The following is a 25,912-nucleotide window of genomic DNA, read 5'->3' as shown; positions in this document are numbered from 1 at the left end:
TCTAATTGGAGGCGGAGGAGTTGGCCGAGCTAGGCAAATTCCACCATTGAAGATGGGCCAGGTGGGCTAGTTAAAACAGACAGGTGTAACCCAAAAAAAAAGGAAATATTTCAGATCCATCAACGAAGGCACGGGCTCCCACGAAGTTCCCTCCTTTCGAGTTCTTTCAACAGCGGGCCAAAGCAGCCGTCCTCTTTCTCGATCCTGCGCAATGAGATCCTCCACGAAACGAAGTTGATTAGTACGAAGAAACTCCAACGTCCTCGCCGCTCGTGAAGAAAACTGAATAACGATGGGACGAGGTCGTGAACTATTTTGGAGCTTCCTTCCAATTCGGTGAACAGTGTCAATTTTGTCTGTTAGGCTGTGACCTCCCTCAGGGAACGCAGATTCACAAACACGGATGGATTACGCTCTCACATCTTCTTGCTCCTTCTCAATTACACCCTGTAAACGTAAATTCCATTGACGGGAATATCTTTCCAGGTCAGTGAGGCGTTGTTCACAAAACCCCATCTTCTTCTCTTCAGTGCTTAATCTTGTCTCAAAGTGACTGACTTTGCCTTTACTGTAATTTGTTTCGGCCCATACAAAGTCCACTGTCTTTTTTAATCCTTCAATTTTTAGGGCATTTTCACTCACCATTTTCTCAATGGTCTCTGAGCGGGTGTTAATTAGCTGAGAAAGCGTTGAGATAACAGATGAGATATCATCGTCTGCCTTGCCTTTTTTGGATGGAGGTTTAGCGGGGCTATCTGGAAGCGGTGTTTTAGCCCCAGACAAAGTTTCTCCCGTAGCTGCGTAACTATGAAAGTCTATCTTGTCAAAATGCTGCGAAGTACGCAACATATCTCTTCTTCTATCCGTGATCGACTTCATATTTTGAATCTTAGAGAAGGCAGAAAGGTAGAAGTGGATGATTTTACTTAAATGTAATTGAAAGGATGATATATATGCTATTTTAAAAGTTTGTCAGCAGCGCTCAGCAAAAGTCAAGTTGGCAGGACGCCATCTTTGGTTCCCCCCAGCAAAGCTAATCTATTGGGCGCCTGCCAAATGAAAGGCTGCATCATACGAAGGCTGCACATCACGGCTGCTGTCATCAAACGTCGCTGAACGTCGATTCACGAAAATAAACTTAATGAAAAGAGTCGGTACTGAGCTCGTCTGAGTTTGAGGATGCAGCCTTCCGCTGAGCATCCATTAATTTGCCTCTTGCTCGCTAATAGTGATTAGAAGTCTGATTCGTTTCCACGAAAAGATGGAAGAGATCGTTTTAATGAACCAGTTCAAAAACGATTCAGACGTTATTTTACAGTGGAACTCTCTTATATTGTTCCCAATTTTGAGAACCAGTGATTCACAAAATAATCACAAAGGGAGCTTGTAATGTTACATAAATCTTTTATTGACATTTGCTTTTGAACATTATCGTAAAAATGCAGGTTATAGAAAAGACGTGTGTGGTTTCTATAGCAACAGACTGTAAATATATTGCTTTGAATCTCTGTCTTTTTTAACATTGAGTCGTATATTCAGAGCATATCTATATTTACATTTGCAGATTATAACAACACAAAATTGTCGGTCTTCTCAGTGGCTTTCTGTGCTCCTGCTGACAACGGCAGGTCAGATCAGTTTCATCCATACTGAAAATAATCTGTTCACTTTCCACCAGGAACCTCAGTGTGTTTCACATCCCCAGCAAACCTCAAAATAACACTGAACTCAGTGAATCTCACAAAAACTGTCAAAAAGGGTATATTTTCACATAAATATAATTCATACTACATTTTCATATAAAATATTTTTATGACAGTTAGTCACATTAAAACCCCTTCTAATTTTCATAAAAATAATGCCCAAAAATGATTACAAAAAAGTATTTCAATTGTGTACCATACATCACCCCAAATACATTTTTTATAAAAACTAAATATTAAAATAATAATTAAAAAAAGTAGCATTAACAAACAAATTATTTAAACTGTGAACCTTATTATCAGGGTAGTATTTGCTGTACTGAATAAAATTGTACAAAATTAAAAAAAAAAAAAAATCAAAATTAAAATAGAAACAAAATAAAATGAAAAATCAAAATTAAATAAAATAAAAAAAATAAATAAATGTATTTGTGAACTCGACAGATAGTAGTACTTTATAAAATAGAAACAAAATAAAATTTATAAAAACAACTAAAATTAAATTAATATTTTATTGTCTGGATGGACTTTTTTCATTTCTTATTTACTTTTTACTCTTAGGGGTGAACTTGTACTGAACTTGATTTTCTAAAAGAAAAAAAAAAGAAAAAAAATACAGGATGTTTTTCATTATTTATTTACTTATTACTCTTTGAGGTGAAATGTGTGACCCCGACATTTTTTGTGAGATTCACCAAAGCATCAGAAAGCAAACATTGATCCCCATCTCTATCTGTGAACGGCACACAGTATGTCACAAAATAACACAAGTGCCATAGATATTTATATATAGAAGAAAAGCAGTGTGTGTTCAGTCACAGCACATTCAGACGAGCCGTTTTTTGCTCTTGTGTGTCTGTGAATGAAATGTGGCAGTGGGGAAACAGATGAAGTTCAGTATCTGTAAAATCCTGGTACGTCTGTGGCCGAAAAACTCACGCTTTCCTGAGCTGGTCATTTAGAAACCCAGAATTCCCATTAAAACGTCAACAAATCGAGGTATCAGAACAGATGTAATCAATTTTGACATCAGATCCCATGTCAGGAGTGTTTTTTTTCCGGGGTTTGTAGCTGCAGCTAAAGGCTTTTATAAAACATTTGACAATATTAAAATCTCCTCATATTGCATTGCTCTCCCATAATAGTGCTTGGCACAGAAACGTGTGTTTGCAAACGACATTTCTTTACATATATAAACGCATATCTACATTCTTACACGATCATGTACAAACAAAGATGTAAGTGCAAATACAATATGCATGCATGAGCTTCAGTGCTGCGAGCGAGTGAAGGGCAAAAACTCCACGAAACGAACATCTTCAAGAGCCTCGGTGACGAGGAAATAATACTGGCAGCTCACGGGAACGATCACGCCGGAGAAAAGCTTCAGTCACTGAAAACCACTGGCTGAATGAGCTTGAATATGAAATAGTAAATTAAATCACAAATAAAATCCCTTCAACGTGATCTCGGAATAACAGGATCGAGTAGAAAGCGAGTACTTGGCTCTGTTTGACATCATCATCATAAATCATGACCTTTGACACCAGTTTGTTTGTTCGTTCAGTCTCAGTTCATACTGTAGGGCCGGGCGATATATTTTCTGTTTACAAAATATCATATATTTACAAAATGAAACAACATTGTGATGTTTTTTGGCCATTAAGTTTGTGATTTTACCTAAAGAGTACGTTTGATTCATTTCCATCAGTTCAAACTGTCTGTTTCAGTGAATCGATTCAAATGATTCAGTGATTTGTTCACTCTTGTGTTTATAAAATATCATATATTTATAAACTAAAGCAACATTGTGATGTTATTTGGCCATTAAGTTTGTGATTTTACCTAAAGAGTAAGTTTGATTCATTTCCATCAGTTCAAACGGTCTGTTTCAGTGAATCTATTCAAATGATTCAGTGATTTGTTTGCATGTTACAATTGTTTTTGTGTTTACAAAATCATATTTCCTAAACTGCCGTAAGATTACAATGATTTTATTTGACCATTAAGTTTCTGATTTGAACTCAAGTAGTTAAAACCAATGAATTTCAATGAATCGATTCAAATGATTCAGTGATTTGTTTGCATGTTACATTTGTTGTTGTTTACAAAATAATATATTCATAAACTGACACATGATTACCATGATTTTATTTGACTATTAAGTTTCTGACTTCAACTTAAATAGTTAAACCATCTGTTTCAATTAATTGATTTAAATGATTCAATTATTTGTTTACTCTTGTGCTTATAAAATATCACCGTGTTGCTTTAGTTTATAACCGTATGATGTTATTTGGCCATTAAGTTTGTGATTTTACCCAACAAGTAAGTTTGATTCATTTCCATCAGTTCAAACTGTTTCAGTGAATCGATTCAAATGATTCAGTGATTTGTTTGCATATGTTATATTTGTTTTTGTTTACAAAATCATATATTTATAAACTGTCCCAAGATTACTATGATTTCATTTGACCATTAAGTTTCTGACTTAAACTCAAGTAGTTGAAAATATGTTTTGATGAACTGATTTAAAGGATTCAATTATTTGTTCACTCTTGTGTTAATAAAATATTATATATTTATAAACTAAAGCAACATTGCGATGATGTTATTTGGCCAGTAAGTTTCTAATTTGAACTTCAGTTGCAGTAAAACACATGCAAGTTTGATTCATTTACATGAATCAGTTCAAATCAGTACTAATGAATCAATTGAAATGATTCAATGATTAGTGTTTACAAAAAAATAAAAATAAATTCATTAACTGAAGCAAGACTGTGATAATTGTATTTTGCCATCAAGTTTCTGATTTGACTTTCAGAAGTTCAAACTGTCTGTTTCAGTGAATTGATTCAAATGATTCAATGATTTCTTTGTGTTATTATTATTATTATTATTATAATTGTTGTTGTTGTTTATAAAATATCATAAACTGAAGCAAGATTATGATTTTGTTTGGTCATTAAGTTTATGATTTGAAAGTTTCATTAATTTCCATAAATCAGTTTGAACTGTCTGAACAATTAATCGATTCAAGTGATTCAATGAGATGTTTGTGTGTTGTTGTTATTATTGTTGTTGTTGTTTATAAAATATCATAAACTGAAGCAAGATTATGATGATTTTGTTTGGGCATTAAGTTTATGATTTGTAAGTCTGATTCATTTCCATGAATCAGTTGGAACTGTCTGAACAATGAATCGATTCAAATGATTTAATGAGTTGTTTGCGTTATTATATTTTCCCATTTTGACAAAATATCATGTATTTTATTTGGCCATTAAGTATCTGATTCGAACTTCAGTAGTTCAAACACTCTGTTTCAATGAACTGATTCAAATGATTCAATGATTTGTTCACTCTTGCGTTTATAAATATCATACATTCATAAAGTGAAACAACATTGTGATGATGTTATCTGGCCATTAAGTTTCTGATTTGAGCTTCAGTACCAGAAAAAAACAAGTTTGATTCATTTCCATGAATCAGTTCAAACTGATTCAATGAATCAGTTCAAATAAATCAATGATTTTTCATGTTAATATTGCTGTTTATGTTTTGTTAAATTGGTTCTTGTGTTGACATGATGTTTTACTGTATTTTCAATCTTGCAATAAACTTTTTTAATTCAATTGGTTGAAATTACAGTTTCTCTGACTAAAATAAATCAGCCTTTAAATCCAAATATATAAATATTAATATACACTAAACAAGGTCAAAAGGCTGAAAATGAAAGAATAAAATTTATTATATTTTTTAAAATTAAAATATTGATTTTAATATATTATTTCATGTTTCTATCGCCCAGCCCTAACAATCTGAAATATTAAATTCCTATATAAATATGGTCCAGAGTGCTGGTAGAAGTTAAATAACATTGACAACTGCATTTCAACAAAACAATGCTGAAAAAGTTCACACTTTTCCCACGGACAGGAAAAAGCTTTTGTCGACCACCAAGAATTTTTTACATTAAGAAATAAACGTCGTTTCAGAGCACAACCCGTGTGCTCCAGCGGACTGATTCGTTTGGCTGTGATCAAGCTCTGAGAGTCATTTGATAAAGTGTTCGTTCAGTCTGAATCGGTCCAGCAGGCGGCGCCGTCTGTTTTTCTCAGACTCGTCCAGTCTGTGCGATCAAACAGCGTCTGCTGATTGTCGATGATGTGAAGGTAATGGACACTGGAGCGAACCTCAGGACTGTCACACGGAGAAATGCTTTGTTTCCTGGGAAGAGGAGAAAAAAATCGAGGAGTTAATAGAGTCTAATGCACTACACGTCACACAGAGCCTGACCTCAGATATTCATTACAGCCTAATTAATATGAATATGCACATTTTATTGGAGCAGCGATCGGAGAAGAGTCTGACCTGTCTGATCCGTCTGACAGTGGCGAATGAGTCGGACCGTATCTGCGATCATGTGCTGAAAACAAAACAAACATCAGTAACTCATCTGAAGAGTGATGATGAGTGACAGCTGTCAATCACTGAAAAAACACTCACCAGCTTCTCAAAATTCACCAGATTATCATGAAATGTTTTGTTTCCCTCATGGATGAAGGTGATGTCTGAAAACCAACACAAATCACAACATTATAACACCCATGTCATCAATACCTTTAAAACAAGTGAGAGGAAGTGTGCGTTTACCTTTACGCAGAATATAATATAAAATATTTTATTTTTGCAAGTTAAAAAAAAAAAAAAAGTACACTAAAATAAAATAACAGATTTTACATATGTTTATAATATATTCATATTATTTAATTAAACAAAAATAATCAGTATCTGTCATTAAAAGCATAATTATATGTTAATAGTAAAATATAAACTAAAATAATAAAAATAAAATTTTTAATACATCAATATTATTTTAATAAACAGAAATGATCAGTATCTATCATAAAAAGCAGTATTATTGTATTTCAATAATACTATATAAACTAAAATAATATTTTTAATAGTAAAATATAAACTAAAATAAAAATACAATATTTGAATACAAATAATTTTATTAAACAAGTACTGTCAGTAAATCAGTATCTGTCATAACAGCTATATATTTAAATAATAAATATAAAATAAAATACATTTTTCTATTTTTAAAACACACTAAAATATTATTATATTATTATTAAAATACTATTTTTAATAGTAAAATATAAAATAAAATAATAAAAATAAGTTATTTATTTATTTATTTATATCATATATAAACTAAAATATTTGTAATAGTAAAATATAAACTAACATAATTTTATTTTACTATTTTTTTAATATATCAATATTATCTTATTAAATATAAGAGTAAACAATATCAGTCATAAAAAGCAGGATTATATTTTAACAATATAATACAAACTAAAAGAACAAAAACATAATATTTTATATTTAAACAAATATATAAATATATAAATACAAATATATCAATATTATTTTACTCTTTCTACATTTACTAGAAGACTAGAAGAATACTAGAAGAATAAAAAAACAATATTTCACAGTATTATAATATTTTAACAATAAAATCTAAACTAAAAAATAAAAACAATATTTCATTTATTATATATCAATATTATGTTACTAAACACGTTATTAATCAGCTTTAATTTATTGTTATTAAAGGCATTACTATATTTTAATAATGAACTATAAACTTAAATAATACAAATAAAATATTTTTAATATATCATCATTGTTTGTTACTAAATACTAACACTAAAATTTCACTAAAATAATACAATTCAATTTTATATCTTTAATAAATCAATATTATATATTATACATAATTACAAATATAACCTAAAAATAATAATAAAATAAAACAAATTAGTATTTTATGTAATGAATGGTTGTTTACCTTTGAGCAGCAGAGGCATGAAGGGGATTTTGGGCGGCTTCATTTTCTTGAAAGCGTCTCTGTAGGCTTTGTGATTCATGGACGGATCCTGACAAAGAAGTCAAAAATCAGGTGAATCTCTTTACTGCCTGATGTACATGTCATAAAATCAACATAAAATCATAGACAGAGTTTAACTTACAGTCAACAGCTCCAGCTCAGAGAAAAGCTTCTTGAACTTTCCAGGAACTTTCTAAAGAGCAGACACTCAAGTGTATTTGTGTGTAATTACTCAAGCTTTTAAATAGCAGTCATTTATTCTCCAGTGAGAAACAATTAAACATGATCTTAAAGACTCATTAATGACCACTGAGATGCAAAACAACTTAGCAAAAGTAACAACAACAATTGCAATAATAACCAGTATTTAAAAAAAATAAATATAAAAAAAAATATATATATATATATATATAAAATATTGTATTATTACAATTTAATAATAAATGAAAAATAATGACAAACATTATATATGTATAAAATATTAATATTATTGTATTACACATAAAAAAAATGATCACAAAAGCAGTTTTGTTATATTTTAATAACAAAGTAAATTAAAATTACTTATATATATTTTAATATTGTAATATTGTTTATTGTTTTATTAAACAGATGAATAATCAGTCTGTCTTAAAACGTAGTATTACATTTTTAACAATTAACTAAAATTATAAAATATTTTATTTTTTATATATCAATATTATCATACTACACAAAAACAATCCGTATGTCATGAAATACATTATTAAAATGTAATTATAAAATCTAAACTAAAATAATAAACATAATATATTTTTTAATATATTAATATTGTTTGATTAAATATTGTTAAAAGCAAATATCTATTATTACAGTTTCTTTTCTAATTTATATCTGTGGTAAAAGTCTGTATTTAATACTTTATTTAATTAAACATAACTCATATCGATCATAAAAAGCATATTCTTATATTTTAACAATAAAACTAATTTAATAATAAATAAATAATAAAATACAAAATAAAATATAATATATTGTTTGTTATATATTGTTGATATATCAATTTATTTATTAAACTTGTGAATAATCAGTATCTGTCATAAAAAGCAGCATTATTATGGTTTAATAATAAACTATAAATCAAAACACAACATTTTTAATATATCACTATTATTTTATTAACAAAAACAACCAGTATGTGTCATAAAAATGCACTATACTTTAAAAATAAAATATCTCTAATATACTTAAATATTATTATTGTTCTTTTAATAAGCTATAATCTAAAATAATAAAAAATGTAATATTTGTAATATTTAAAAAACAACAACAGTGTGTCATAAAATGCATTGCTGTAATTTAATTATAAAAACTAAAATAATTAAATATTGCAATATTATTTTATTAAACATAGATGAATAATCAGTAACTGTTATGAAATGTAGCATTAAGTTTTAATAATAAACCAAAATTATAATATATCAATATTACCGTACTAAACAAAAACAATCAGTATCTGTCAAAATACATTGATGAAATTTAATAATACAATATTAATAACTAAAAAAAAAAAAAAAATAACTAAAATAATAATAACAATATTTAATATGTTAATATTACATTAATAAACATATTCAAATCAAAATATTGCAGTTTTTTTCTGATTTATATCTGTGAAAGAGTCTGTATTTAATACTTTATTTTATTAAACATTAATAACCCATACTGGTCATAAAAAGCACATTATTATATTTTAAATAATAAAATAATATTTAAAATATAAATGAAAAAAAATAACAAATATTTTAAATTTGTAATTTATTTAACTTCTGAATAATCAGTATCTGTCATAAAAAGCAGCATTATTGTGTATTAATAAACTATAAATTAAAATAACACAATAGTTTTAATATATCACTATTATTTTATTAACAAAAACAGTCATTATGCATCATAAAAATGCATGATACTTTAAAAAATAAAATATAAACCTAAATAATAAAATATTTAATATTTTAAAATGTTAATGTTTTTTGAAACGTAAATGAATAATAATGTATATATTAAAAATATAAACCTACATTAAATATTATTATTTATTTAATAAGCTATAATCTAAAATAATAAAATATTTGTAATACATCATTTTTTACATCAATTATTATTATTATTTTATAAAACATAAGAATAATCAGTAACAGTATTGGTTGAGACTCAGTGGTTTTCAGTGGTTGAGACTCACTGCGCGGCGATCTTGATGAACTTCTTGAGGAGCTGCACTCGTTTTCCGAGCGACGGGCAGAGCAGCACCTCTGACATCACCCACTGCTGAACCTCATTACAGCGCTGCAGCAGGAACTCCAGCGCCACCGTGTGTCCACTGCTCGCCTGACGACTGAACGTGTAGAAGATCAGCTCTTGCTGCGAGACACACAAAAAAGATGCAGTCAGTAAGATGTTTTACTTTTACTCATCAAGGATGCATTCAACTGACCAAAAGTAAAAGTCCAGACATTTATAATGTCACAAAAGATTTCTATTTCAAATAAATGCTGTTTTTTAAACTTTCTATTCATCTGTGAATTTAAAAAAGAAAATGTATCATGGTTTCCACAAAAATAAAAAAAAGCAGCAAATCAGCATATTAGAATGATTGAAGGATCATGTGACACTGAAGACTGAAGTAATGATGCTGAAAATACAGCTTTGATCATAATAATTAATTACATTTTAACAGATATTCACACAGAAAACAGCTGTATTAAACTGTAACAATATTTCACAATTTTACAGTTTTTACTGTATTATTAATTAAACAAATGCAGCCTTGAAGAGCAGAAGAGTCTTTTAAGAGATTAAAAAAATCCTACTGACCTCAAACTTTTGCATGTTAGACATTTAAATATTTGGTTGGAATAATTATTGTGAAATCAATTATTGGTACTGGTAATTATTGGTTTTTATATAAGCTTAAAACTCTCACATTTAAAGGATCTTCAAATAATGAGTGTTTCTCCCTTAAAGGATTTAAAATCAACTACATTTTTTTTTTTAGCATACAAAAACATAATAAATGTAAAATATAATACATTTATATTTGCCCATTTTAATCAGAATCAGAAGAATAATTTTAAAATCTAAATATAAATAAAATAAAATAATAGCAAAAAATAAAAAAAAAAACTATTTTTTCTTTATGAAAATATTAATTTATATCTATAAATGCGAAGCTTTTAAATACAATAATATATAAATGTAAATAAAATAGAATGTAATAGTATCACATTTTTATGTAAATAAACATTGTCTACAAATCTTAACCTTTTTAATATAATAAAAAATATAGAAACTAATAAAATAGAGCATAATTGAATAATTTATTTAATTTAAAAAAATCATATTATACAAAATTTAAAAATATGAATTTGTATAATATATATAAATGCATGAAATAAAAACAATACAATATAATATAATATATTTTTATACTAATAATGTTTATTATTTAAATTTTTCTTTGCATAAAGATAATGTTATATTACCTTTATTACCTAACATTTTGTATATTTACATATTTTATTATATCAAAAAGATGCAAAACTATTTAGAACAATTTTATATTTACAAAACGATTTTTTGTGCTTATTAAATTACTTCATTTTTTTCTGTTCTATTTTATTTACAATTAATATTTGCATAAAGGAAATATAGTTTAATTATTATACTTTATCAACATTTTATTTCTTTATTTACATATTTTATTATCAAAAAGATTTGTTTATAATAAATTTATATTCACAAATATTAATTTATCTATAAATGTGGAACCTTTTAAATACAATAATATATAAACATAAATAGAACATAACAGTATAACATTTTTATGTAAATAAACATATTGTAATATATATTTTTATACATATAAATATTTAATATATATTTTTATACTAACAATATTTATTTAAAAATTTTCTTTGCATAAAGAAATTGATATATTACCTTCATTACCTAAAATTTTGTTTATTTACATATTTTATTATCAAAAAGGAAAAAAAAACTATTTAAAACAAATTTATATTAACAAAACATTTTTTTGTGCTTATTAAATTAGTTAATTTTTCTGTTCTATTTTATTTACTTTAATTTATCTACATTGATATTCGCATAAAGAAAATATAGTTCACAAATATTAATTTATCTATAAATGTGAACCTTTTAAATACAATAATATATAAATGTAATTAAAACAGAACGTAACATAAAATTTTTATGTAAATAAACATTGTCGTCTATAAATCTTAACCTTTCAATATTATAAAATATATTTAAAAAAATACGCAAATACACGATTATCCTTTAGAAATGTTAATATTTATATTATAATAAAATACAAACTTAAAACAGAAGTAGTAATATAACTACACTTTCCTGTGCCAATATAAATTTAATTAATAATATACAAATAATAGATTTGTATCTTTTTTAGTATAATAACACGAATGTAAATAGAACATAAATTAATATAAAAATACAAATGTAAGGTTTTATCTTCTATCCAGGGTTGTAAACATGTCAGTCCTGATATTTCTGCTCTGATTTCATGACGACAGCAGTGTCTGAGAAGTTTCACCTCATGGATGGAGTTGAAAAGATTCCAGTCGAAGTTTGTCAGAGCCACGGCCACGTCCCACGTGTTGATGCCCAGCAGTCTGACGGGTTTCTGTCCCAACTCGGGACATTCAGTCAGGGGCGGCTGAGACACACAAACACCGTTATCAGCATTTCAAGTCATTTCTAACAGGCCCAGGCCCTTTAGATGAACACTTTATGCTAGTTTGTCGTACCAGGATCTCGTTGAGGTCTCTCCGACAGGCGATCAGTCTGCCGGGCGCCGTCAGAGACTCAGAGTAAATACTGTCGTGCGGCTGAAGGACGCGCTTCTCTGTGAGACGGAGAGAGAGAGAATCAGTGTGTTTGTCTGCAGGACCGATTGTCTGTGTGTGTGTGTGTGTGTGTGTGTTTTTATGAACCTCCGTTGTACGTCTGCGCCACCAGCATCATGTCGTCCTCAGATCTGTCCATCCGCTGAGAGACGATGTGCAGCAGCTCCTGAGCCACGACCGCCGGCTTCACCCGCATGCTCAGATACGAATCACAGCTCACGTACACGCGGCACATCACTGAAACAAATCAATAAAACACACACACAGTCAATATTATGTCTGGATTCATCCAAAGGTTTCATCCCAACATCAGATGATTAAAAAATTACTATATATTTTTTGATTAATTTATATTCTATTTACATTTATATAGTATTATACTTTTAACTATTATGTTTTATTAACCTTTTATTTGTTTGTTTACATACATATTTATATCAGACAGATAAAAAACTACCAACATAAAAAAATACCAAAATAATTTGTGGTAATTAACTGTTCATTTTTTCTATTATATTCTATTTACATTTATTTATTTAAATTGATATTGGCATAAAGACAATTTAGTTCTATTATTGTTTTTTTTTTCTATTATAATATTTCATTTACATATAACATATCATATTTACATTATATTTTGTCAAAAATATAATAATCAAAAATATATAATACATTTATATTTGAAAAATAAAAAATGTTCATTACATTTTAAAAATTCTATTATTATATATTGTAATATTTATCATATATATTTTATTTTATATATATATATATATATATATATATATATATATATATATATATATATATATATATATATATATAATTTATTTTTTCTATTATAATATTAATTTACATTTATCAAAAATATAATAATAAAAAAAAAATATTTGCAAAACGAAAATTTTTCACTGTTATTGCATTTTTTTAAACTTTTTTCTATTATTATATATTTTAATATTTTATCATATATTGTATTTTTTATATATAATAAAATGACGTAATTTGTTTTATATTTCATTTACATCTATATTTGATCAAAAATATAATCAAAAAATCTAATAAATGTATATTTGCTAAATGAAAATTGTTCAGTTATTTTTTTAATAATTTTGTTATATATTTTAATATTTTTATCATATATTTTATTTTTTATATATAAATACATTTATTTTGTATTATAATATTTAAATTACATTTATCAAAAATAAAATAATCAAAAACATATAATTAATTTATATATGCAAAATGAAAATTGTTTAAAAAAAATGTCTATTATATATTTTAATATTTTTATCATATATTTTATTTTTATCTATATAATAATGAAATTATTTTTTCTATTATACTTCATTTACATTTATCCAAAAATATAATATAATATACATGTTTTTTTATTTCTAATTAATTCCTTTTGTTTTTAGGTTTAAACTTGAGATTTCTTCATGACATTTACCCCCCAAAATTTGAGTTTATTTATTAAAATATATAATTTAAAATAAAATAAATATTTCCAAACACAATACAATTTTCACATTACATTTACAGTTTAGTTTTCAGCAATGGTTGTGTTAGCTACGGATCAACTTTGATTTCTAATTAGTTCATTTCAACAGAGGAAAAAAAAATCAGAAGAAGACATGAAAAGACTGAGGTATTACCGTCTTTACTCTCGACTGGAGATGCTCGGTGAGGAACGCAGTTCTCCTTCAGACTCAGCTGCTGGTACAGCGCTTTACTCTGGAAGAACGAAGAAAATCTTGTATTATTTAGCGTTAGTTTAAAATAATTCCCATTCCAAAATCATCTAAAATAACAAATATATTTTCTTTTTATTTTTAATGCATTTTTGAGAGAATATCAAAGTGTTAAGCAATTTTACTAGCTCACAAAATGTTCATTTTCAGGTAAATTCTTCCTTTTCACAGCCTATCTCACCTTTTGGTGTGGAGAGTAGTCGTCCACCGTACTGAGGGGAAGAAACAGAGAGAAAGCATCTTAGAGACACATGACGAGACATTCACGACTGCAGAGACGTTCACGATGTGAGTGTGACAGATGCTGCGGCTGCAAGTGAACTGAGAGACGGCTGATTTAACGCTGCTGTCAGACAGTCACGAGTCTGGACAGACAGAGACGTGTGGGCCAGCTGTCTCCTGTGAGACTCCTGTCTCGCTCTCCATTTGTCTCTGTCGCTGAACTACATCCATCTATCAGAGCTGCGCTCCTCTAACAGGAAGTGATAGACACACGATTGTGTTTCTGTCTCGCTGCGCTGCAGAGCTCCACAAACCCGACTGGGAGAAGTTTTATTTTAGCAGGGAAACAGCAGGACAAATGACTGTTTTAATCACTGTCTCGTACCTCGTTTTAAAACAAAACCTTTCTGAGGAGAATAACACATCACTTTCTTTTCTTATCCATGGCAAATCGAGAGTGGATCATTTAGAGCTCAGGAGACTCAACTATCAGTCTTCAGATGCTCGTCTGGTTAAGATTGTTTCTAAAACTTTAGAGAAGACACATGAGATTCCTAAGAACTTTTTCTCAGACAAAAAGCAGGACACAAGCAAAAGTCTCCATTTGCACTCCATCTCATTTCTGTCCAGGAGAAACAATTGAGACATTAAATACCTGTAAAACAACTTGTCGAGAAATGTTCGAGTTTATACCGAGATCTCGGAGTTTAGATTTGTGACTTAGGCATTTTGATCAATCTGAGCACAGTTTGAGACATTGTTGAGATCTTTTCTAAAATGGTAACAGAGATGTGAAATTACTAATGTCTGTTTCTCAGATAAACATCAAAACTCTACATTTGAACTGCATTTAATCTCATTTCTGTCTAGAAGAAACAACAGAGTCAGTAAAAATCACATTAATGATGAGAAAGGTTTGAGTTCATATTGAGATCTTTGATTTTGGTAAATCTGAGCACAGTTTGAGACACTGTTGAGATCTTTTCTTTTCTTTAAAGGAGACCTGTGCGATTACTGGTGTCTATTTCTCAGATAAACAGCAAAACTACATTTGCACTCCATTTAATCTCATTTCAATTTATTAAAATTCAAAATAACTTGAGAAATGTTTGAGTCTATATTGAGATTTCTGACTTTTATAGAAAATCTGAGAACAGACTGAAACAATGAGATCTCTTTTTGAAACTAGATGAAACAAGTGAGATTTCACCTTTTTCCTCAAGTGAAAAGCAGGAGACTCAAGCAAAAGTCTCAATTTGCACTCTATTAAATCTTATTTCTGTCTAGGAGAAGCAACTGAGACATTAAATACATTTAAAATAACTTGATGAGAAATATTGAGTTCATATTGAGATCTCTGACTTCTGACCGTAGACTTTGGTATTTTGATCAATCCGAGCACAGTTTGAGACATTGTTGAGATCTTTTTGGAGACACATGAGATTGCTGAGGCCTTTTTCTAAGATACATAGGAGAAGACTCAAGCAAAAGTCTCCATTTGCACTCCATTTAATCTCATTTCTGTCCAGGAGAAACAATTGAGACATTAAATACATTTAAAATAACTTGATGAGAAATGTTTGAGTTTATATTGAGATCTCTGACTTTTGATTGTTGACTTTGTTATTTTGGTCAAACTGAGCACAATTTGAGACATTGTTGAGATTTTTTCTGAAACTTTAAAGGAGATCTGTGAGATTACTGGTGTCTGTTTCTCAGATAAACAGCAAAAGTCTCAATTTGCACTCCATTTATTCTAATTTCTGTCCAGGAGCAACAACTGAGACATTAAATGTCTTTAAAACAACTTGTTGAGAAATGCTCGAGTTCATTACAAGATCTCTGACTTTTGACTGTAGATCTCAGTCTTCAATCTGAGCACAGTTTGAGACATTGTTGAGACCTTTTCTAAAATGGTAACGGAGACATGTGAAGTTACTAGTGTCTGTTTCTCAGATAAACATCAAAACTCTACATTTGAATTCATTAAAATTCAAATTAACTTGATGAGAAAGGTTTGAGTTCATATTGAGATCTTTGATTTTGGTCAATCTGAGCATGGTTTGAGACATTGTTGAGATATTTTTTGAAACTTTAAAGGAGACCTATGAAATTACTGGTGTCTGTTTCACAGCTAAACAGCAAAACTCTACATTTGCACTCCATTAAATCTCATTTCTGTCCAGGAGAAACAACTGAGACATTAAATATATTTAAAACAACTTGAGAAATGTTCAAATTCATACTGAGATCTCTGACTTTTGATTGTTGACTTTGTTATTTTGATCAATCTGAGCACAGTTTGAGACATTGTTGAGATCTTTTCTGACAATTTAAAGGAAACGTGAGATTACTGGTGTATGTTTCTCAGATAAACAGCAAAGGTCTCAATCTGAACTCAATTTAATCTTATTTCTGTCCAGAAGAAACAACTGAGATATTAAACACGCTTAAAAAAACTTGTTGAGAAATGTTTGAGTTCATACTGACATCTATGACATTTAATTGTTGACTTTGGTATTTTGGTCAATCTGAGCACAGTTTGAGACATTGTTGAGATCTTTTTCAAGACACATGAAATTGCTGAGGCCTTTTCTATGATACAAGCAAAAGACTTTAAAAACTTCCATTTGTATTTTAATCTCATTTCTGAGGAGAAACAACTGAGAAAAATACATTCAAAACAACTTGTTGAGAAATGCTTGAGTTCATACTGACATCTCTGACTTTTGACTTTGATTTTGATCAATCTGAGCACAGTTTGAGACATTGTTGAGATTTTTTCTGAAATTTTAAAGGAGATCTGTGAGATTACTAGTGTAAACAGCAAAAGTCTACATTTAAACTGCATTTAATCTCATTTCTGTCTATAAGAGTCATTAAAATTAAAATTAATTTGATGAGAAAGTTTGAGTTCACATTGAGATCTTTGATTTTGGTCAATCTGAGCACAGTTTGAGACAGTGTTGAGATCTCTTATGAAACTCTAAAGCAAAGAAAGTCTTGAATAAAAGTCTCAGTTGCTGTTCAGAACAAACAAATGAGATAAATAAATTCTAATTTACGTGATAAGAAACGTCTGAATTCATATTGAGATCTGAGCACAGTTTGAGACATTACTGAGAACTCCTATGAAATTATAGAGCAAACACAGTCTCAGGCAAACGTCTCAATTTAATCTCTCTGTCCAGGAGAAATAAATGAGGTATGAAACTCATTAAAATTAACTTAATGAGAAATGCTTGAGTTCATATTGAGATCTGCGCACGTTTTGAGACGAGAAACATTTCAGTTCACACTCATATCTGATATGACATTTATTGGCAAATATTAGCACAGTTTATTCGAGAAACATTAAAACCTCTTATTAAACTCTAGAGGAAACTCATGTGAGATTATCGGAGAATCAAGTCTCCATTTAGTCTCATTGCTGACTATGAGTCCTACGGGTCTGATGGACGGCCGTCCTTGACATCAGCAGCGATCACACACACACTTTTCACACAATTTCCCTCTTTTATTCATCTCACATACGCTCACGCCCCATTACCCATCTGGCCCTGACCGTAAACCACTCTGGCAACCAATCAGATCTCTTCAAATGGGCGTGAGCTCAATGAGTCTCCGCCCCTCACAGCAGTCATAATTACACCTCAGAGTGTGTCGACTCATTTAGCGGGATAACGAGCGTCTGCCTGCCAAACCCTGAGGATGAGAAAAGCTCCGGCGGCCGAACGGGGACCTTTCCATGCTAAGCTGACTTCAGCGAAGCTAAGCTGATCAAACGACAGCTCGTAAGGAGATCAGGAGAGGCTCGCGTCTAGCATGCATGTCATCTGCATTTCTGTTCACATTTGATTTGTTTTACTTGTCAATTACGGAAAACCTGCTAAAATTGACCTGTGGCTTAAATTGTGTTTCAATCAATATTAACAAATATAAACTTGTGTGCAACTCACTGTCTCCGTCGCAGAAGTTTCTGGAACTCCTTCAGGTCCTTCTCCAGCGTGGGAAACTCATAAACGTCTTCCAACACGTATCGATATAACGTCTGCACAACAAGAAGATGCATTTATATTAGTGGTGGCATTTTGGATTCAATAGCTTTTCCCTTTCGGATGAATGTGCCACAAGCTAGACAGCAGAACTGCCTAAATAATATTATTTCATGTAATTTTATTAAATAGTAAAATAAATAAAGATTTGAATATATCTCAGCACTGCACAAAAAAAACATTTTTATATCATTAGATAAAAATCCAAATCCAACATTTGAAAAATCTAAAAAAAAGACTGAGAAATGCTAAATAAGTTTAAAAAAAAAAACAAAGAAACATAAAAGCATGTTTTTCATTGCTTTAATACAAAATCACAAGAACAATCAAACAGTTCAACCTGGATAGTCATGAATCATGAATACATGACTCTTATAATTGCTTTTTAAATGAATTATTCTAAAAGACGCTTCAGTTTGCATTGATTTATATACACTGACCAAAATTATAAACGCAACACTTTTGTTTTTGTCTCCATTTTTCATGAGCTGAACTCAAAGATCTACGACTTTTTCTATGTACACAAAAGGCCTGTTTCTCTCATATATTGTTCACAAATCTGTCTAAATCTGTGTTAGTGAGCACTTCTCCGCATAGATAATTCATCCACCTCACAGGTGTGGCATATCAAGATGATGATTAGACAGCACGATTATTGGACAGGTGTGCCTTAGACTGGCCACAATAAAAGGCCACTCTAAAATGTGCAGTTTTATCACACAATGCCACAGATGTCGGAAGTTTTGAGGGAGCGTGCAATTGGCATGCTGACTGCAGGAATATCCACCAGAGCTCCTGCCCGTGAACTGAATGTTCATTTCTCTACCATAAGCCGTCTCCAAAGGCGTTTCAGAGAATTTGGCAGTACATCCAACCGGCTTCACAACCGCAGACCATGTGTAACCACACCATCCCAGGACCTCCACATCCAGCATCTTCACCTCCAAGATTGTCTGAGACCAGCCGCCCGGACAGCTGCTGCAACAATCGGTTTGCATAACCAAAGAATTTCTGCACAAACCGTCAGAAGCGTCTCAGGAAAGCTCATCCGCATGCTCGTCATCCTCATCAGGGTCTTGAGCTGACTGCAGTTCATCGTTGTAACCGACTTGAGTGGGCAAACGCTCACATTCGATGACGTCTGGCACTTTGAAGAGGTGTTCTCTTCATGGATGAATCACGATTTTCACTGTACAGGGCAGATGGCAGACAGCGTGTATGTTGTTGTGTGGGTGAGCGGTTTGCTGATGTCAACGTTGTGGATTGAGTGGCCCATGGTGGCGGTGGGGTTATGGTATGGGCAGGCGTATGTTATGGACAACGAACACAGGTGCATTTTATTGATTTGACTGATCCTGAGGCCCATTGTTGTGCCATTCATCCACGACCATCACCTCATGTTGCAGCATGATAATGCACGGCCCCATGTTGCAAGGATTTGTACATAATTCCTGGAAGCTGAAAACATCCCAGTTCTTGCATGGCCAGCATACTCACCGGACATGTCATCCATTGAGCATGTTTGGGATGCTCTGGATCAGCGTATACGACAGCGTGTTCCAGTTCCTGCCAATATCCAGCAACTTTGCACAGCCATTGAAGTGGAGTAGACCAACATTCCACAGGCCACAATCAGCAACCTGATCAACTCTATGCGAAGGAGATGTGTTGCACTGCATGAGGCAAATGGTAGTCACACCAGATACTGACTGGTTTTCGGACCCCTCCAATACAGTAAACCCGCACATTTTAGAGTGGCCTCTTATTGTGGCCAGCCTAAGGCACACCTGTGCAATAATCATGCTGTCTAATCTTTGAGTTCAGCTCATGAAAAATGGAGGCAAAAACAAAAGTGTTGCGTTTATAATTTTGGTCAGTGTAATATTTATATAAAAACAGACATCTGAATGAAAAACACGGTTGGATGCCAACTAAACGTGTGTATACGAGAGTCAAACTGTGTTTTGACCTTGCAAGCACACTGGGCAGTCAAGAGGCGATTTATTACCCAGCATGCACTGGGGATGTACCTTTTAATAGTGTACATTTCCTCAATGCATGCTGGAGAATGTCAGTACACAAACGCATTGAGGGAACAGTGTACTTTTACTGTCTCAGCACTGTAAAACAACAGCGACTACATCTCCACACACACGCATGTGTTCTCAGGGGTGCTGTAGAGTTTGATGGAATCTGAAAGTGTGTAATTGAGCCGCTAACACACACACACACACTCGCCTGACCCATCAACCGCCCCCGCCCCCCCTCCGATCCTGCCTGTTACCAGGCAACCATCACCTGGGAAACGCCGTATGTAATGATCTACATGGGCGACCGTGAAACAGCCTCATCACCGCAATGACACGACGGTCGTCATGGAAACACTGCGTGCGAGTGTGTGTGTGTGTGTAAGTGAGAGTGTGTGAGTGGGTGGGACAAAAGCAGGTAGGAACAAGATGTGCATTTGTGATGTGTGTGTGTGTGTGTGAGATCTTGTGAAGATGACAGACTGAAATCTGTGAAACATCCACACAAACATCTATATTGAATTATAACTACACAACACACACTTTTAATGACACTTGAAAGTGTTTCTATACTGTTCATCTGCATGTGGCCTTCAGCAATGAGCAGAAGAGAGAAAATATTTTCTCTGGAGCAAAAACAAGTGAAAAACCATTAACCAGCTCAAGTCCTGACATGAGACTGAGACGATCCCTGAGGAAAACTGCGAGTCAGTGAGTCACCGACGCTGAACTACCATTTATACACTGAACTAGTAGAGTTTAACAGTCACAGCCAATCAGAACACATTTGATGTTAATATGCAGCTGTGGAGGAGAATTATGGACCAATTAGATTTCGCTGTGGGCGGGGCTTGTTACTGACAAACTTATATTTATAATATATATATATACAATATTGTAATTACTGTGTCAAATACTGGTAGAAATATTACTGACAGTCCTGAATAAAGGTAGTTATACTAAATAATAGATAAATATAAAATATTAGTTTTATTAAGTATCGGTAAAATGTTACTGACAGTCTTGATTTAAAGTATTTTTTAAAATATATAGAAATACTATATAAATAAAACAAATTATAATTTTTTTTTTACATTTTTTATAAATATTACTCAAGTTTTGAGTAAATATTCTGTAAAATACTGATAGTTTTGAAAATAAGTAGCTAAAAATATTATAACAATATATAAATATTTAATATTATCTTAAAATTGTACAGTCTTGAATAATAGTAGTTATACTAAAATAATGTATAAATACAATAAATATAAAATATTATATTATATTGAGTAAATATTGCATAACATTTTACTGACAGTCTTGATTTAAAATATTTTTTAAAACTATACAAAATAGTACATTAATAAAATAATGTTATAAATATATATAAATATTAAAACAATATATAGATATATAATATCTTTATTTTACAGTCTTAAATAAAAGTGGTTATACAAAAAAAATATATAAATCAAATAAATATAAAATATTATAGTATACTAAGAGTAAATATTGCATAAAATTTGTCTTGATGTACAATATTTTTTAAAAATATATAAAAATACTATAGCAATAAAAAATTATAAATATATATATTTTTAATTTTTAGTAAATATTGTGTAAAATACTGATGGTCTTGAATATAAGTAGCTAAACATAATATATAGATATATATTATCTTTATTTTAAAGTCTTGAATAAAAGTAGTTATACTAAAATAATATATAAATAAAATAAGTATAAAATATAATAGAGTAAATATTGCATACAATTTTAATGGCATAAATATAAAACATTATTTTTATATTTTGAGTAAATACTCCATAAAGTATCAGAAAAAAAAAAAAAATACTAACAGTCTTGATTTAAAACATTTTAAAAATACTATATAAACATAAATATATAAATATATATATATATATATATATATATATATATATATATATATATATAAATTTGAGTAAATATAAAATACTAATAGTGTGAATAAAAGTAGTTAAAAATATTAAAACAATATAAAAACTACTTGTATAAAGTACTGAAATTTCACTGACAGTCTTATATGCATTTTTTGAGTAAATATTGTGTAGAGTGCCAGTCAAAATATTTACATATATAATTATATAAATATATAACTAGAAAATATATAATTTTTTTAATTTTGAGTAAATATTGTGTAAACAAATTATAGAAATTTCACTGATAAACTTGAATAAAAAACTTAAAAATAATAAAATAATATGTACATTTCACCAACAGTCTTAAAAATATATATTACAAAAATTCTAATATATAAATATTAAATATAATTTTTACTTACAGATTTGCATAAAAACTGAATTATTAAATTTAAAAATATATATTAAAAAAAAATTAATACATTTGTCATTGCATCGTATCTGCTTTTGAAAGCACATATCAGATCAATATTAAAAACAACACAGCAGCAGCAAGAAACATAAGCTTGACACTTTACATGTACAACACTTCCACACAGATTGCACTGAAAATGTTTGCTAAACATTAAATCTAATGTCAGATTCCCAGAGCATTCTTCTACTGTTCTGACCTTCATAAAGAGCTTGACGTTCTCCTCCTCCCGCAGGAAGTCCTTGTAGAGCGTGCTCCACTGAGAGACAAGGTGCAGTACTTTCCTCTTCCTGTAGAGGGCCTCCTTTCCTTCCTCCTTCCCTCGGCAGCGCTTCGTACAGTAGGTGAGATCAGGTTAAAGACCAACAACCAACTATACTGGTAACATTTACTATGTTGCAAGGCCATACTGCTTAATTACAAAACACACAAGACATATCTGCGTTTGGTGCGATCTGAAGGATATTGTCCGAGCAGGGCCTGGCAGAGCTCACTGGTGGACATGAACACCAGATACGTCAACAGGAAGTCGTCCAGAAGCATTTCTACAAGAAAACACATGCGAACAGATGAGCAGATATTAACACACACAAACACAATTCATCAGACACGCAGCTCATCTGCATTTCAGTCTCCTGGAGGCATGTTTAATGAGAGATTTAATGAGCCTCATGAACGCCCGGATAATTAGTGCTGTTTGATCAGACAAGCGTCACTATTACTAGTGCTCATAGTCGAGTTAGTGAGTTAAACAAGCTCCTGATGCTACATCATAAACTCTGCCGCAAAACTTGTCCTGCGTTTCTTGTTAAAGAAAATTACTTCAACAAACCACTGGAGGACGATTGACTGGATTTGATGGATCTAAACTTCCAAAAAACACAAAAACATCTGGTCAAAACCAAAAGTAACAGCTGTGAATATGTAAATCAGCAAACAAAAATAAAAGGTATGTGATTAAAATGTCTACTACTATTATATTATATTACATTATATTATATTAATTATATTAACTAACATTTTGAATACAATATTGAATAAATATAAATAATAATATATTGGTATTATAAGTAATATATCAGTAGAATACTAGTAAATAATAGCTGAATAAAAAATAAATATAATTAAAATATAAAAATATTAAAAGATAATAATAATAATAATAAATATTGAGTAATACATTGTGAATATATTGGTGGAATACTAGTAGTACTAGTAAATACTAATTGAATAAAAATAAATATAACTAAAGCATAAAAATATTTAATATAATAATAATAATAATAATAATAATAAAAATGTTTAATATTTATTATTATATTATATTATTATAACTAACATTTTGATATAATTATTAATATAATAAAAATAAAAGGTTGGTGAGTAAAATGTCTACTACTATTACTATGATTATATTATATTATATTATATTATATTATAACTAAAATTTTGAATACAATATTAAATAAATATAAATATTGAGTAATACACAGTGAATATATCGTACTAGTAAATATTAGTAAATAATAGCTGAATAAAAATTAAATCTAATTAAAACAAAAATATTAAAGATAATAATAATATTAATAATAATATTATATTATATTATATATATTATATAATAATAATAATAATAAAATATACAATATTATTAAATATAAATATTGATAAAACACAGTGAATATATGAGTAAATATTAGTAAATAATAGCTGAATAAAAATTAAATCTAATTAAAACTATTAAAGATAATATATAATAATTTATCATTATTATTATATAAAAATAAAAGGTCTGTGAGTAAAATTTCTACTACTATTAGTATATTATATATTATATTATATTATATTATATTACATTACATTATATTTTCTACCATATTATAACTAACATTTTGAATAAAATATTGAATAAATATAATAGTAAGTATAAAAAAATTGGTAAAATAATAATATAAATAAATAATATATTATGCTATACAATTATATATATATATATGTATGTATAATTTCATTATTTATATTTCATAAATTTATAATAAATTATTATTATTATTATTATTATATAATTACCACAATAATGACAATAAAAATATTATTAAATATTGTGTAATACTGGTAGAAATTTTAATGACAATTTTGAATAAACAAAATAGAAACTATGAGATATTGAGCGCAGTATTCCAGCTCTACCCACAACCCCCTTCTTCCTCTCTGTTTGTGTTCTCTGCGTCTGCTGATAAATATTCATTTCCATTTTTATCGCAGGTGTCTGTATGAACAGAACGCCGGCCCACAATGCAGCGCTGCACTTTCACCTGCTGCTCAGAGACACAATCAGACGCCAGTCAGAGGAAGCAGGAGGGATGACAGCAAGTGTGTGTGTGTGTGTGTCTTTCACAGAGGTCAGTGGTCAAAAGCAGTTTCTTCATTACCTAAGGTTTGTCTAACTCAACATACACACACACACACACTCTTCTGTCTCTTCTGCTCACCAAGCCTGCATTTATTTGACCCAAAGTACAGCAGTAAAATTTTGAAATAATTTTACTATTTATAATGACTGTTTTCTATTTGAATGTGTGTTAAAACGTAATGTGTTCCTGTGATTTCAAAGCTGAATTTTCAGTATCATTTGATTTGCTGAACATGTGATTTGCTGCTCAAAAACATGTATTATTATTATTATTATTATTATTATTATTATTATGTTGAAAACAGCTGAGTAGAATTTTTTTTTAGGTTTCTTTGATTAATGGAAAGTTCATTTATCAATTTATCTGAAATAGAAATCTTTTGTAATATTATAAATGTCTTTATTATCACTTTTGATCAAATTAAAGCATCCTTGCTAAATAAAAGTATTCATTTATACAATTTCTTTAAATAATATATATAATATTTTATGCAAAATTAGCTTTTTTCCTCTTTTGGCAGGTGTATTGAATTTATTT

At 29.7% G+C, this 25,912-nt stretch overlaps 1 protein-coding gene across 1 annotated transcript in view; it reads right to left on the bottom strand.

Annotated features, from left to right (window-relative positions):
• Positions 1 to 6,027: 6,027 nt before the first annotated feature.
• The window catches only part of rapgef5a (Rap guanine nucleotide exchange factor (GEF) 5a), an 83,994-nt gene continuing 64,109 nt past the window's right edge, over positions 6,028 to 25,912 (bottom strand). The window contains exons 12-25 of the mRNA XM_051136333.1: positions 23,428 to 23,506; positions 23,161 to 23,305; positions 18,469 to 18,560; positions 14,469 to 14,499; positions 14,192 to 14,270; positions 12,618 to 12,767; positions 12,432 to 12,529; positions 12,218 to 12,340; positions 9,830 to 10,008; positions 9,079 to 9,082; positions 7,751 to 7,801; positions 7,570 to 7,657; positions 6,213 to 6,277; positions 6,028 to 6,132 (exon numbers count right to left, since the gene is read on the bottom strand). Coding sequence (XP_050992290.1) covers positions 6,046 to 6,132; positions 6,213 to 6,277; positions 7,570 to 7,657; positions 7,751 to 7,801; positions 9,079 to 9,082; positions 9,830 to 10,008; positions 12,218 to 12,340; positions 12,432 to 12,529; positions 12,618 to 12,767; positions 14,192 to 14,270; positions 14,469 to 14,499; positions 18,469 to 18,560; positions 23,161 to 23,305; positions 23,428 to 23,506 — 1,271 coding nt within the window. The 3' untranslated portion in view covers positions 6,028 to 6,045. The remainder of the gene's footprint in view (positions 6,133 to 6,212; positions 6,278 to 7,569; positions 7,658 to 7,750; positions 7,802 to 9,078; positions 9,083 to 9,829; positions 10,009 to 12,217; positions 12,341 to 12,431; positions 12,530 to 12,617; positions 12,768 to 14,191; positions 14,271 to 14,468; positions 14,500 to 18,468; positions 18,561 to 23,160; positions 23,306 to 23,427; positions 23,507 to 25,912) is intronic.

This window comes from Labeo rohita, chromosome 19 (assembly GCF_022985175.1).
Source record: "Labeo rohita strain BAU-BD-2019 chromosome 19, IGBB_LRoh.1.0, whole genome shotgun sequence".
NCBI classification, from domain to species: domain Eukaryota; kingdom Metazoa; phylum Chordata; class Actinopteri; order Cypriniformes; family Cyprinidae; genus Labeo; species Labeo rohita.
Note: the sequence above shows the minus strand (reverse complement) of the source record. Positions and strands in the feature narration are given on the sequence as shown.